This window comes from Carex rostrata, chromosome 10, assembly GCF_964058835.1.
Source record: "Carex rostrata chromosome 10, lpCarRost1.2, whole genome shotgun sequence".
Classification (NCBI taxonomy): domain Eukaryota; kingdom Viridiplantae; phylum Streptophyta; class Magnoliopsida; order Poales; family Cyperaceae; genus Carex; species Carex rostrata.
The window spans coordinates 2,412,444-2,427,464 of NC_135927.1; the positions used below are offsets into that span (position 1 = coordinate 2,412,444).

Below are 15,021 nucleotides of genomic sequence, written 5' to 3' on the forward strand. Positions count from 1 at the left end.
CGCCTCTAGCCCGATCTTTGCCCCTCTCTTCGCGACTTCGCCACCTCTCTCCGCCATTCCGCCTCCCTTTCCTCCTAATTACTCAACCAAAAAGGTGTTTCACCATCTCTTTTCTCTATCTCCTTCTTAGTCGACCAAGGTACTTCTCTTCTAATTACTCAGTTTTTATTTCATGAATTCGTTCACTATATTCTGTTAGATTTCTGGCTCTATGTAAGAACAAGATCTGTTGGTAATCCACATAATGATATCATGAATCGAGTTATTTATGGTTTGATTTAAGTTGGTCGCTTTTGTTGCCTGTAGTTAGAGCGTATATCCTGATTTGTTGTTGATTTCTGAATTAAGTTGTTCTTTTTGTGTTCTTTTCTTATTTTATCTTAAGAATTTAATGGTTCCGTACAAGAAATATGTGGTATTTTTTCAGATCATTGAGGTTTTGGTCATAAACCTGCTTTGTTTACTTTTCCCGTCTCTTTTACATTCAGGGCTTACCCTCTTGCTAATAAAAGTTTGTCAGGTTATGAGTGCAATAATAAAAGTTTGACCTGATACCACGGCTGTTTGAGAATGGTGCATTTTTTATAATTCATGAGTTGTTTTTGGAGTGCCATTACAACAAGTGGCAGAGGTGTTGTCCCGGTGTTAGGTCACCTAAGTATAAAAATACTTACGGCCAATGTTTGGATTTGTTTCAATCGCTTCGGCAGAGGGGTGTTCTTGTTCATCAGTGGTGGTGATATGATGCTGGTAATTGAGGTTCTAATAGATTTTACTTTTTTATTTTATTTTATGATTATTGGTTTTATTTACTTCGGCAATAGGTGTTAGAGACATTTTTTTAGATTTTCTTAGAGTTGAGGTGAAATGTGTAGCATAAACATAGTTATCACTTATCAGAATGCTCTCTCGGATTCATAAGGCATTTATTTGGAAATGTTTATAATAGAATTGGGAGTCATTTACAAAATAGTTCATTTCATTGTAATAGATTTTCATTTGTGCAGGTGTTCAACTGTTAAAGGTGTTGTATAGTGTGTTATGTTGTTTAGTACTTCCTATTCTGATCTCACCTTTTGTTTATGCTTTTCAGAGCACATTAATGAGAAATCTGAGGCCCTTTGTGAGGTATTAAATGGGGACCACCTTGTTGAGACCCCATACAAACTTGACTTTCATGTTGACGTCGACTCAAAGCTGGTTTGCAAGAAGAAGTTGTCAAAGGATGACGTAGCAAAATTCTGAAATGCTGTCACAAAGCACTACTACTTCCAGATGTACCACAATGATCTCCCTTTGTGGGTTTGGCAAGGTGGAGAGGGAAGGCAAGACTGATGCCAGTGAATTAAAATATTTCCAGTACAGGTATTGGCCTTTTGTATATTTGGCATCCTACTACTGAATATTAATTAAAAGATTCAGACGTACATTGAAAGTATGAACTATCAATTTATCTAAAATTGTTTTTTGTACCTTTCAGGGTGTGGCCGGGTGGGGTTGTAGAGCACGATGAAATTCGCTAATATTACTTTTTTTTATTTTTTTTTCAATTTATTTTCTTCTTTTTACTCTATTTGTATTTTAAGATTTAAGAGGTACAAATGGAATTTCCTCTTGACAATAAAGAAGTTTGCTATTCATTTAAATGTCCATCCGTGAGCATCTATGTCTCAGCATTTCTATCTTTGTCGCGGAAATAATATGAAAAGTTCAATTGTTTTACTTTTGGTAGAACTTGATCACAAGCACATTGTATTTTGCTACAATAATATTTTGTGTGTAGTTTTGTTTGATGTCATTAACTTTTCCATGGTTTACATTTTATCCTGATGTTTTAGTTTAGCATGGAAAAAATTGAATCACTTATTTTTTCGAAAGGGACTACTATTGCACCCATAAATTCAGCTGGTATTGGAATGCTCAGGAATATTGTTAGAACAGAAATTTGACTATCTTATTCCACTTTATCTAAAACAGGCACATACATTTTGAGTACAATACAATGAGATTAAGGTGACAGAGGTAAGCGTATGGACTGACACTGATGCAATGACGGATGTGACAGAAGACAAGGAAGTATAGGAGAGTTTTTGTATTGGCGCAAATCAAGACAGATTCGGCAGCAGCACATCTAGCATATTTGTTTCTTATTTAGGTTATCTAAAGATAGAAGGAAAAATATGTAAAGATTGGATTGAGGATCCTAGCTAGTTTATTTGTTTCTCTAGTTTATTCTTTCCTAATTTTGATTTCTAGGCTTGCTATTTGAGAGGGCTGCTGGAGCCGAAATTAATAATCACAGAATTTTTGTATCACATAAATTTTGATCAATAAAACATGGGTGGGAAGGGAGTTTCATGGGAGTTGTGTGTTGTTTACTCTTTTTACTCATAAGTTATCATGGTATCAGAGCACAAGTGTCGATTCTGCGCATTTCTAAAGCCGAATCAGCCGTGTTTCTCCCTATTCCTCTGTTTTTTCGAATCTGTTTTTTTTTTCTGATTTTTTGTTTCCTTTCTCCTCTGATTTCTGAGTGTGAGAAAAATGTCTGAGTCAGTGCAGAAATCTGAATCCGTTCTACTCTTGGAGAATTTGACTGCAACTTTATCACAACTACTACAACAAAAACCGGGCAACTCTAATCCAGATGGGCACATTTCAGCCATGACGATCAAACTCGATGGGAAGAACTTCAACCTGTGGTCACCGATGTTGAAGATGAAACTGTCGGGGAAAGATAAACTCGGCTATATTGATGGGTCAACTCTCAAACCAAAGTCAGTTGATGGCTATCGCAAGTGGCAGATGGAAGACTCCTCGGTTAAAGATTACATAATTGAATCCATGGATCCCTCCTTAGTAGGTAATTTTCTTCCTTTCTCTACGGCCAAAGAGGTATGGGACTCGATAAGAACAACTTTTTTTGATGGAGATGACTTGACCCAGTTTTTTGACCTAAAAAGGAGAGTTAACCGTGTCAAACAAGGTGGTGATTCTGTTGAGGTTTATTACACCCAATTACAGGGGTTATGGAAAGAGTTAGATGTACGTAGGCCAAACCCTATGACCTCCCCAGTTGATATTGAGAAATACAATAACATTGTTCAAGAAGATCGTGTTTTGACCTTTCTAGATGGTCTTGATGACCGCTTGGATTCTATCCGGGCAACTGTCCTACAACTAAAACCTTTTCCCACAATAGAACAAGCATTTGCCTTAGTACGTAGAGAAGAAAACCGTCAAATTGTAATGTTAAACAAAGGGGATGGGGCCGAAACTTCTATGGTTATGCTTGCAAGAAACCAAACCCTCGCCATGAACAAACCTATTTTTAATCCAAAACCAAGTCTAGTAGAAGGTTGCACTTACTGTCATAATCCGAGACATACCAAGGAAAAGTGTTTTAAATTAATTGGGTACCCACCGGGTTGGAAAGATCGGAAGAAGAAAAAGTAAGGAGAGTGGCACCAGTACAGGGGTGAGGCGCAAATGGTTGCAGCAGATTCAACTACAGCTCCTGTTGCGCAAGGTGTACCTGCTGGGCCGGGCATCCATGCTGGGCAGGTTGTTCCAACTGCAGCAGGTGTCCCAGCAACTGCAGCCTCTGTTTCAGCGAGTAGCTATTCTCTCTTACCGCCGGTTGAGAACAAGGAAAATGTGGAAGGTAAAAACTATCTTGTCTCTAATAATTATCATACTAATGAGTTTGATTGGATAATAGATTCAGGGGCAACAGACCACATGACCTACTCAGCAAAGGATTTTGTGAGGATTTCCACGCCAAGAAGAACAGCAATAGTCAATGCTAATGGAGAGTCGTATCCTGTAAAGGGTGCTGGAGATGTTCAGTGCTCACCTTCTCTTACTTTATCAAATACTTTAATTGTACCTTCTTTATCAACCAGATTACTGTCGGTTGGTCAGGTTTGTGAAGAATTGAATTGTGCTGTTCTCATGTACCCTCAGTTTTGTATCTTTCAGGATCTTCTCACGAAGGAGATTATTGGCCGTGGTACTAGAAGAGGGAGACTGTATCATTTAGACGACATGGTGGTTGGAAAGGCTCATTTATCTACAAGTTCATCATCGAATCGGATTTCTCGCATTTGGATGTGGCATAAAAGATTAGGGCATCCATCTTTTGGGTATCTGAAAAGACTCTACCCAAGTTTATTTTCTGGTTGTGAGGATAAAAAATTCGATTGTGAAACCTGTATTAGAGCTAAGAGTCATCGCGTGTGTTTTCCTAGTAGTTTGAATAAGAGTACAAAACCTTTTGACTTGGTTCATTCTGATGTTTGGGGCCCGTCCCCGGTTAATTCATTTGTTGGAAATAGGTGGTTTGTACTATTTATTGATAATTGCACTAGAATGTCTTGGCTATATGTCCTTAAAACAAAAGGTGAAGTGTCACATGTTTTTAAATCCTTTTTTAACATGGTGCAAAATCAGTTTAATCAGAACATTAAATTTTTAAGAAGTGACAATGGTGGTGAGTTTGTGAATAACACACTTTGAGAATTTTTTCACTCTAAAGGGATTATTCATGAAACGAGTTGTGTTGGAACTCCACAACAAAACGGAGTGGCTGAACGGAAAAACAGACATGTTTTAGAAACAGCCCGATCTATGTTACTTGAGTATGAAGTACCACAAGTCTATTGGGATCATGCGGTTGCCGCTGCAGTTTACCTAATTAACCGTATGCCATCAAATGTGTTAAATTTTCAAACCCCACTTCAAGTACTCTCTTCACATGTATCTATACCATCGGTTCTGAATCTTCCACCAAAGATTTTTGGGTGCGTTGCATTTGTCCATATACAAAAACATCAACGGTCCAAATTGGAACCTTGTGCAGAAAGGTGTGTATTTGTAGGGTATGGCCAAAACCAAAAAGGTTATAAATGTCTCAATCCTATTTCTAAAAAATTATTTGTTACCATGGATGTCACCTTTATTGAAACAGAAAGTTTTTTTGGAAAATATACGATTCATTCTCAGGGGGAGAGTTTAGTTGAGAATGAAAATTGGAATCAATTTGGTCTGTATGGGAATGTTAGCACAGGAGCTACTGCTAACCCGAACTCAGACCCGAACCAAACTATTGCTATTGCTAACCCGAACTCAGACCCGAACCCAGCTACTGCTAGTCCGAATCCAGATGCTGGCACTAACCTGAACCCAGCTACTGCTGGCCTAAATCCACCTCCAGTGTCGAACCCAGCTACTGCTGGCCCGAATCCACCTCCAGTGAGCTCACCTCGGGCTGAGTCTGAAAGGGGCATTAATTGGTGGATTGAACTTAGTATGGATCCAGAAAATGAGCAAAGGCAATTGATACAGTCTCCTCTACCACAGCTAGGCCAATCTCCTGAGAATGAGGTACAAATTTCAAATTCTGAGAATTTTAATTCTAATAGTTCTAATACAGGATACAGATTACCCGACAGGCATAACAGAGGAAAACCTCCTAAGCGGTTTAGACCAGATGAGGATGGTGAAGGAAATTATGCAATTAGTAAATTTGTGACAACAGAACACTTGCCCAGTCCATTGAAGGAGTTTGATACCACTCTTGCCTCTGTTCGAATCCCGGAACGACTTGAAGAAGCCATGAGCAATCCCAAGTGGTTGGATGCTATGAGAGCGGAAATGGAGGCATTAGAGAAAAATCACATATGGCGGTTGGTAAGTTTACCAAAAGGAAGAAAGACGGTAGGCTGTAAGTGGGTATTCACAATAAAATATGGTCCAAATGGTTTGGTTGACCGGTATAAGGCTCGGCTAGTAGCCAAAGGATTTATACAAACTTATGGTATTGATTTTCAGGAAACTTTCTCACCAGTTGCTAAGTTGAATACCATTAGAATTTTATTATCTCTTGCAGCTAACCTTGATTGGCCTTTGCATCAGTTCGATGTAAAGAATGCTTTCCTTCACGGTGATCTTGAAGAGGAGATTTACATGGAAATTCCACCCGGGTATAGTCATTCGGGGTCTCAACAGCTGGTTTGCAAGTTAGAGAAGGCACTATATGGACTAAAACAATCTCCTAGAGCATGGTTTGGGAGATTCTGTAGTGCTATGAGTAAATATGGGTACACTCAAAGTGATTCTGACCATACTTTGTTTTACAGGAAAAGGCATGAAAAGATAGCTGTTCTGATTATTTATGTAGATGACATGATAATCACAGGTGATGATCAAGATGAAATTGATAGATTGGAGAAAAGACTCTCTGAGGAATTTGAAATGAAGGACTTAGGTGGACTAAAATATTTTCTCGGAATTGAAGTGGTAAGAACCAAGGAAGGTATATCTCTATCTCAAAGAAAGTATGTGTTAGACTTGTTAACTGAAACTGGGATGCTTGATTGCAAACCAGTAGATACCCCTGTTGTACAAAATCTTAAGTTAGGTGAATTCCCGACTCAAGTACCAGCCAACAAAGAGAGATACCAGCGATTGGTAGGTAAGCTCATCTATTTGTCTCATACCAGACCAGATATTGCATACGCCATAAGTTTGGTAAGCCAATTCATGCATGCTCCAAGTGAGCAGCATATGGAAGCTGTGTTTCGTATTCTCAGGTATCTCAAAGGTGCTCCAGGTAGAGGAATTTACTTTAAGAGAAATGGACATCTAAGAGTGGAAGGGTATACTGATTCAGACTGGGCAGGAGACATTACTGATCGGAAGTCCACTTCCGGATATTTCACATTTGTTGGGGGCAATTTGGTGACATGGAGGAGTAAAAAGCAAAAGGTGGTAGCTTTATCCAGTGCCGAAACCGAATTTATGGGTATCGCTAAAGGGCTGCAGGAGTTAATATGGTTGAAAAAAATTATGAGTGAGCTCGGGTTTGATCCTAGTGAAGGAATGAAGCTCTTCTGCGATAACAAGGCGGCAATTGCCATATCTCATAATCCTGTACAGCATGATCGTACAAAACACATAGAGGTGAGCAGGCACTTTATACGACAAAATTTAGAAGAAAATGTCATCTCTCTTCCATTTGTAAGAACAGGTGATCAATTAGCCGATATTTTAACCAAGGGAGTTTCAAGTGCAATTTTTCATGGCTCGCTTAGCAAGTTGGGCATGACGGATATTTATGCACCAACTTGAGGGGGAGTATTGGCGCAAATCAAGACAGATTCGGCAGCAGCACATCTAGCATATTTGTTTCTTATTTAGGTTATCTAAAGATAGAAGGAAAAATATGTAAAGATTGGATTGAGGATCCTAGTTTATTTGTTTCTCTAGTTTATTCTTTCCTAATTTTGATTTCTAGGCTTGCTATTTGAGAGGGCTGCTGGAGCCGAAATTAATAATCACAGAATTTTTGTATCACATAAATTTTGATCAATAAAACATGGGTGGGAAGGGAGTTTCATGGGAGTTGTGTGTTGTTTACTCTTTTTACTCATAAGTTATCATTTTGTACTTGATCAAGTGGAAGCACACGCCCATCCAGTTTGAACATCCCATGCATCAGCCCTTCCCCACCACCTCGAGATCCACTGGTTCTCCATCATGAACTCCTTTGTCACTGTGTTGCCGTTGACAGGTTTCCTTGCTACCATCCTCATGCGTGTCCTTCAGAATGATTTTGTCAAGTAAGATTCTCTCTTTTCTGCCTTCTCACTCCCTCTTTTTCAATCATTTTGTATGCATGTTCTTATTGGTAAATAATCTCTTTGGATATATATATGAATACTAAAATCAAGAGAAGGGTCGTCTCTATTTTTCATGCCTTCACTTGTTAAATACTTGATACAAGTTTCGTAAGCACAAAAAACAAAATTAAACAAATTAATGTGATCTATATCTGCCCCCTACTTGCATGTAAAAGATTGTGGCATTTCAGTTCCATGTTGATGTTTATCAATGCACTGAAATTGGCCACATGACTTAATTTTTATGACTTCTTTATCCCCTTTTGAGTTACAAGTGTGAACACTGCAAAATATTACAAGCACATAGAGGAAACAATATTGGTCACATCTAACTGTATTAATTATTTGAGTTTTAGAATTATTGTTATTTAGAACTTAAAATGGAGGTATGAAAAATAGAGGCATTTGAACTTACTCATATTGATAAGTATTGCCATCTTCGTTTGGCGTGATTTCATCTTTTATGTCATACCAAGTTTTATCTGTTCATTGAGTTGCTTGCATCATTGCATGGTTCATTATTATCTATTTTATTTGTTTTCTGCCTTCTCCTTAGTAGCAGTGGATGCAACCGTGCTCTAAATTTAGTCTCAATAATTCTTGTTGATTGTCCACATTTCAGTTCAATAGTCTTTGAATGCTCACTTTTCATAAAATGTAAAATACATTAGTGTGGCTGGCTCATTTAGATGCACCAGCATCTTGTCAAATTTGGCGGGCCTTAAGGGGTTCAGCTCATAATTTAGGCACCCATATGTGACCTACGTGACAAGGCAATTTTTTCTGCTTTTTTTTGTTTCTGAAAGGAAACCAAGCATAACTGTTTCAGTACACGATTACACGTATTCTCCTGTTTTTCAATTTAAGCCGAATAAAAATTAAACAACTTAATTTAATTTCAAAGAGTTGATGTTTGATAGTACATTAAATTAAGGTATAGTAATTGGGTGTAGTACTGTTGAATATACAATATTGAATGTGGTATTAAAATGCCCTGCTATATTCAAAAGATCAAAATGTTCTTATGTATCATGTTGGAAATAATGTCAACGATTATAAGGCTATGTAAAATATAAAAATATTTGATATAATAATCATTTTGACTTGAAGCCTGTAGGTTTAAAAACTGAAATTTGATTATTTGCTTATTTTAATATCGTATGTTATTTTTTTTGTTTTGATTATAGAGTTTAATGTTTCATTTTATAAGGAATAATCAAAATTAATCAAAACATTGAGAAATTATATATGTGATTTTCAAATACTTTCAAATTTTCCCCACAAAAACGTTCAAGAGCTCAAACTTTGTACAAAAGCAGGGCTGGCAAAAGTTGATCAAATTGAATTTACGGTACTCATAACGAGACTGCTCCAAAAGCCCAAACTATTCATTTATTAATTTGATTAATTTATGAATTAAATCTATAGATTTTTTTTTATTTTAATATAAAATATCTAAAAACATGCATAAATATATGAAGAATGATTGATGAATTTATTTCTAAATATGAATTTATTATCTTTTTGCAAATATACGAAGATGATATAAAAAAATAATATTTTCCACTGATGCAAATTCATGTATCTTTTTATTTAAATTTAAGTCTTGATCTATAAAATTATATCATGACCTTGATGTTTATTTTTTAACATTATTTTATTTGAGGATGTACTATCTATTTTCAAATAAAATGTTTCGTAATATTTTATATAAGAATTCTAAAAATAGTTCACAACTTCACATATCTATCTATTATTTATAATTAAATATTAATTGCTGCTAGTTTACTTCTTTGTGTAGATAACTTTAATATGTGATTTTTCCTATACATAATCATGACTATAAAATAAATAAAGAAGGATAATAAATTTTTGTGGTGAAATACAAATGACTCGATCCTATCAAATATATTACAAAAATTCTTTTATGTTACATTGTTTAAAGAAGAATTAGCACTTGATCTATTTAATATCTGAAGTTAAAGCAACATTAAATTAGAAGAAAAAATAAAATAAAAAAGTATTTAAGATGGGTAAAATTTTATTTAGAAAAAAAAAAATTCTCTCTTCGCTCAATAATCTAATTGTTACTATTAAAATAGTGCCTCCTAATTTAATATGTTATTTAGAAATGCTATTTATCATTTTGTCTAAATTATGTGTCATGGAACAAAAGTATTGCTCTTCATAATTATAGTATGAGAATGTGGCACTAAATGCATGACTTGAAATTCAATGTTTGTGTAGTTATCTAAAACTATAAATGTTATCGCAATTATTCAAAATTTGAACATGATAAAATAATGAGAATATATTTTAATTTGTTTGAAACTACATATTCATCACTACAATTATTTGTTATTATAATATTGGAGAAAATTAAAATATGACAATATTTCAAAAAATACAATTATATATACATTCAGTAGTTAATCTAATATGAAATCTTTAAGTGTTTCAATTCTTCAACTGCATGTAAGAATCATTTATTTTTATTCATTTTTTAAATATTGGTAAAATATTGAATATACAACCAACTCAAAATCGTACAAATTATATGCCATGATTATTGCATGGAATCATTTATAATTAACTTTTACATTATAACAATATAGTTTTCATTTGAATAATAAATTAACAACATATCATGTTCATGCATAATATTATCTAAAGAAATCAACCTTATAAAAACTTCATCTTGCTTTTCTACCCTGGATTCACCAATCGTTTTCCAGCCTTATCCCCATTGAATCATCATTATTATAATAACAATCTTATTTTATCATTCTATATTAAATTTTACATTTTATTTTGTTTCAGGACCTAAAATTGCTTTCTTGGTAAACTCGGACTCTTGATATCAAAATCGAGAATTTGAATTGTCAAAATACGAAACTGTTACCAAAAAATAAACATGACAAAACAAAATATTTGGAGAGAATATATCAGCTTAAGGTTTACAGAAACAGATTCGTTATGTCGAAAAGGTATAACATGATTAATAAATTTTTGAATTTTTTTTATTTGAACTTTTTTAATATTATTCAAAATTATATTATCGTGGTGAACAATTTTTTTTTTTGTGTTTGAAGGGGAGCAAGGAGAATGAATCTACGGCTGTGGCAACTGAAAGGAAAGCCTCGGAAAATGAAAGAAAAAAATCATATCAGATGTATGAACTATCGCATGGCATTTCAATTATCGTGTACATGATTTTTTTACTAATGTTGAGTGGTGTGGGCATAGTGTTGTTCTTTGCAGAAAATGAAAATTAAAATGTTTCGATATATTTTTTAATTGTTAGCACAATATTGTGCATGACGTTATCTGTTGTTGCTCGATTTTTGCTTCTTTATTTTGTTATGAAGGCAATTCATTTTGTCTTGTTCTACATTGTCTATTTCTTTATAGGATGTTTTATTGCAGAAGTTTTGAATGAATTGCCCCCCATAGGTAATAGATAGATTTGTTGGCTTTTGTAAGAATTTTGGACATATCTTGTTTCAGTTGTGGATTTTAAGAAACTTTTTAGGCAAACTCTTGTATGGAGCGTTAATTTTGTTCAAAAGTTTATTTAAAGTTCATTTGCAGAATTTGTAGGGACTTCAAATTTTTATCTAACTCAACTTGGATCGGCTCAACTTGCTCACAGTCCTTGTATGATCCACAAATTTCTATTGCTAAGGGCCCATATGGAATTTGTAGCTAGGGACCCTAGTTTTTCTCTATACATACATATATATATATATATATATATATATATATATATATATGATAATAGTAATAAATATTTTACTAATTAAAATTAGACATTATGAGATTCTTTTTTTTTAGAAAAAGATACCTATTAATCTTTTTTCTTCTAAAGATTATGGTCTATTCGAAAGGAGTGTTTACCTATCTAAAAAATATATTAAAACAATCTTAACAAAATATATAAAATTTGATATGAATGTATATTTTCAGATGGAAGTTATGTGGAGCAGTTTGAAACAACTGTTTGGGTTTTTAAAAATATATATATATTGACCAAGTGTATCTGACATAACTTACTTTCTGCTGAAACACAAAGTTTATATCTGTGATCATAACATACTTTCTGCTTCAACCATGTACAACACTCTCCAAACAAAGTTTTCAATTTGATCTCGGTTCTGCCTTCAATTTCCTTTAAAAAACAAAATGACTAAATGGGAACTTACAAAATTTAGCTGAAAAAAAAAACTTTAATGAGCAGATTTAACTGTCATCGCGATATAGCTAGCGGCCGCCAAAATTAATTGTAGAATCTACCTCAGTACGCATTGATGCTTGCTTACAACTACACATTGATTTTTCTTGAGAAAAGACGGATGATGTGAAATGTTCTTACTTGGTGTTGGAACTTTTATTTATTACTTGTATTTATTTTTAATTATTGTGTATGCAACTATGCATCAGATACATACATATAAAATATGGTCTATTCTTATTTCTATGTTTGTAATTCATCCGGATATAAAATATATACATACACACACACACATATAGATACATACATATATATATATATATATATATATATATATATATATATACACACACATACATACATATATATATATACATACATATATATATATAGAGTAAAGCTACGCTACTTCGCGAATTAAACGGATTGTTTTAATTTGCGCTCATATCTCTAGTTTTGAAGTCCAAATAGCTGATCCAAACCATTAGATATTTAATCTATATTAAAATGTGCTTGGAGACCAAATTTTACATTTTTTGGAAGTTTTTTACTATTTATTAAGATGGTTTGAAAATCGCTGTTTTTATTAAAAAATTTCACCATTAAAAAGCAGCGATTTTCAAACCATCTTAATAAATAGTAAAAAAATTTCAAAAAATGTAAAATTTGATCTCCAAACACATTTTAATATAGATTAAACATCTAACGGTTTGGATCGGCTATTTGGACTTCGAAACTAAAGATATAGGCGCGAATTAAAAGAGCCAGTTTAATTCGCGAAGTAGCGTAGCCTTACTCTATATATAAATACATACATATATATATACATACATACATATATATATATAGGAGATGGCTAAAATGAGCCATGGCTCACTAAGCGTTGGTGAGTCATGGCTAATTTTAGCTATTTTGAAAATCCAAACAACTAATCTGAACCGTTCATCTTGTTCACCATATTGAAATGTGCTTGGAGACCAAATTTTACATTTTGGAATTTTTTTACTATTTATTAAGTCACTTTCAAAATCACTGATCCGGTGGTATGTGTGTGTATATATATATACATGAGCTGGGCTACGATGAGTTGCGAAGTAAAGCGACTATTTTACTTCACGCTCATATTTTGCGATTTTAAAGTTCAAAACGTCGATCCGAACCGTTCATCTTGTTTTTAAATTCCAATAAATTTTATATTTTTTGGAATTTTTTTACTATTTATTAAGCAATTTTGAAAGTCGCTGATCTGATGGTCCAGAAAATTTTACTGTTTTTCACTGTTCACAGCAAAACAGCAATTTTCAAAAATGCTTAACAAATAGTAAACAAATTCCAAAAAATATGAAATTTGGTCTCCAAGCACATTTCAATATGGATTAAACATCTAACGGTTCGGATCGGTCGTTTGGACTTTCAAAATAAAAATACGGCATGAAATAGAAACGCGTTTTACTTCGCAACTCACCGTAGCCTATCTCATATATACATATATATATATATACACATATATATATCTCAAATATATATATATACACACAGATATATATAGGATTTGATTACGGTGCTACTGGTTGCATAGAGGGCTACGGTGCTACGGCTCAATTTTCGAGTTTTCAAAATTCTAACAGTCAATCCGAACTGTTCATCTTGTTCTTCATATTAATATGTGTTTGGAGACCAAATTTTACATTTTTTGGAAATTTTTTACTATTTTTTTAGATAGGTAGAAAATCAAATATATGAATAGTGCAGAATTTTTTAGATCAAGTGATTTTCTACCTATCTAAAAAAATAGTAAAAATTTCTAAAAAATGTAAAATTTGGTTTCCAAACACATATTAATATGGAGAACAAGATGAACGGTTTGAATCGACCGTTAGGATTTTGAAAACTCGAATATTGAGCCGTAGCACCGTAGCCCTCTATGCAACCCATAGAACCGTAGCCAAATCCTATATATATATATATATATATATATATTATAAGGGACTATATTGCTGTCATAAATGGAAATTGCTCTGTATCGCATAAAATAGTGTTTAATTAATTTAGAAATGGAAAATGGGAAATGCCGTTTTTCATATCATGATTTTAAATAATTGGTTATATTACGCAATAGCTAACTATAAGTTTCTTTTAACCTTTCCGCAATAATTCAATAATTATTATTTAGAACTATCAAGATACATAATAATTTATGACGAGGGTTATAATGCACCCAACTTTTCTCTTCCCATCTTCTCCCAAAATTTTAAACCTTGAGATCCACGCTAAGATCTGTGCAGATCAAAGCACTGGATCAGAGTTTCATTCGCCTCCAGTTCGCTGCCTATCACTCATCCAGCCTTCTCTTTCACTATTACCCCATCACCCCTCTCGGCCACTCGCGACCAATTATCACGGTAAACCGCTGACTGACTTTTCCGCTCCCACGATTCATCTGCCGACGTGACACACTGCCATCGTCTTCGTGCCGACTGCGTCTCCCGTTCTCCTCAGCCCGCAAACTCGAAGCCTAAGAGGTGCGCACTACTACTTCTCCCTACAACCAATCTCTCTCTGATTGGATGCCCTCGAGTGCTCCAGCAATTTACTTTTTATGTTCTAAAGAAAAAAAGAACTTGTACATGTTCTCTGTATGGTACAAAACTTGTTATTTTTTCTTCTAACCGTTATTTTGTCGAATATCTTGCATGTGCTTCGGTTTTTTTTTTTTCATTCCTCTAGTTTCTCAAGTTATTTTCATGAAACAACAATGTTAGTCTCCTCATATTTGCTTGAGCCCTTGATCCAGCTTGTAATACAGATTAAGAACACAATTTTATTTCTATGAAATTATTGAGTTTAATTTGTTTTTGTTGTTAAGTAGTGAGTTTAATTGCAGCTCCATTGGTTTATTTCTTTTCTATGAAATCAGCTATTGGCTCAGTTTGAATATAGTTTGACTTGTGTGCTGATGATTATGAGTGCTGATATGAATTGCAGGTTTTAATTTATACAAGTATATTGCAATTTTATTTAGATATCAATTGAAGAAAAATATTTTTATTATGATGGTTATACAAGTTTCTCGTGTATATGTTTCAATGCTTGTAGCCTTAAGTTCCT

General features: G+C 33.9%; 1 protein-coding gene and 1 long non-coding RNA gene across 4 annotated transcripts; both read left to right on the top strand.

The window, feature by feature from the left end:
• The first annotated feature begins 469 nt into the window (after positions 1-469).
• Positions 470-2,083, top strand: LOC144560687 (uncharacterized). 2 transcript variants are annotated; one of them, XR_013513449.1, is made up of 3 exons: positions 470-750; positions 1,008-1,365; positions 1,978-2,083. It is a non-coding gene; the product is annotated as an uncharacterized LOC144560687 (long non-coding RNA). The 2 variants fall into 2 exon arrangements; XR_013513448.1 differs by having other exon boundaries at positions 1,094-1,365.
• A 185-nt stretch (positions 2,084-2,268) lies between these two features.
• Positions 2,269-5,203, top strand: LOC144561029 (uncharacterized). Of its 2 annotated transcripts, none has more exons than XM_078310249.1 (2): positions 2,269-2,863; positions 3,982-5,203. In XM_078310249.1, the coding sequence occupies exons 1-2, from the start codon at positions 2,545-2,547 to the stop codon at positions 4,017-4,019; spliced, it is 357 nt and encodes a 118-aa protein (XP_078166375.1). In that variant the 5' UTR covers positions 2,269-2,544; the 3' UTR covers positions 4,020-5,203. The 2 variants fall into 2 exon arrangements, with proteins under 2 accessions (XP_078166375.1, XP_078166374.1); XM_078310248.1 differs by having other exon boundaries at positions 2,312-3,664.
• The last annotated feature ends 9,818 nt before the right edge of the window (positions 5,204-15,021 follow it).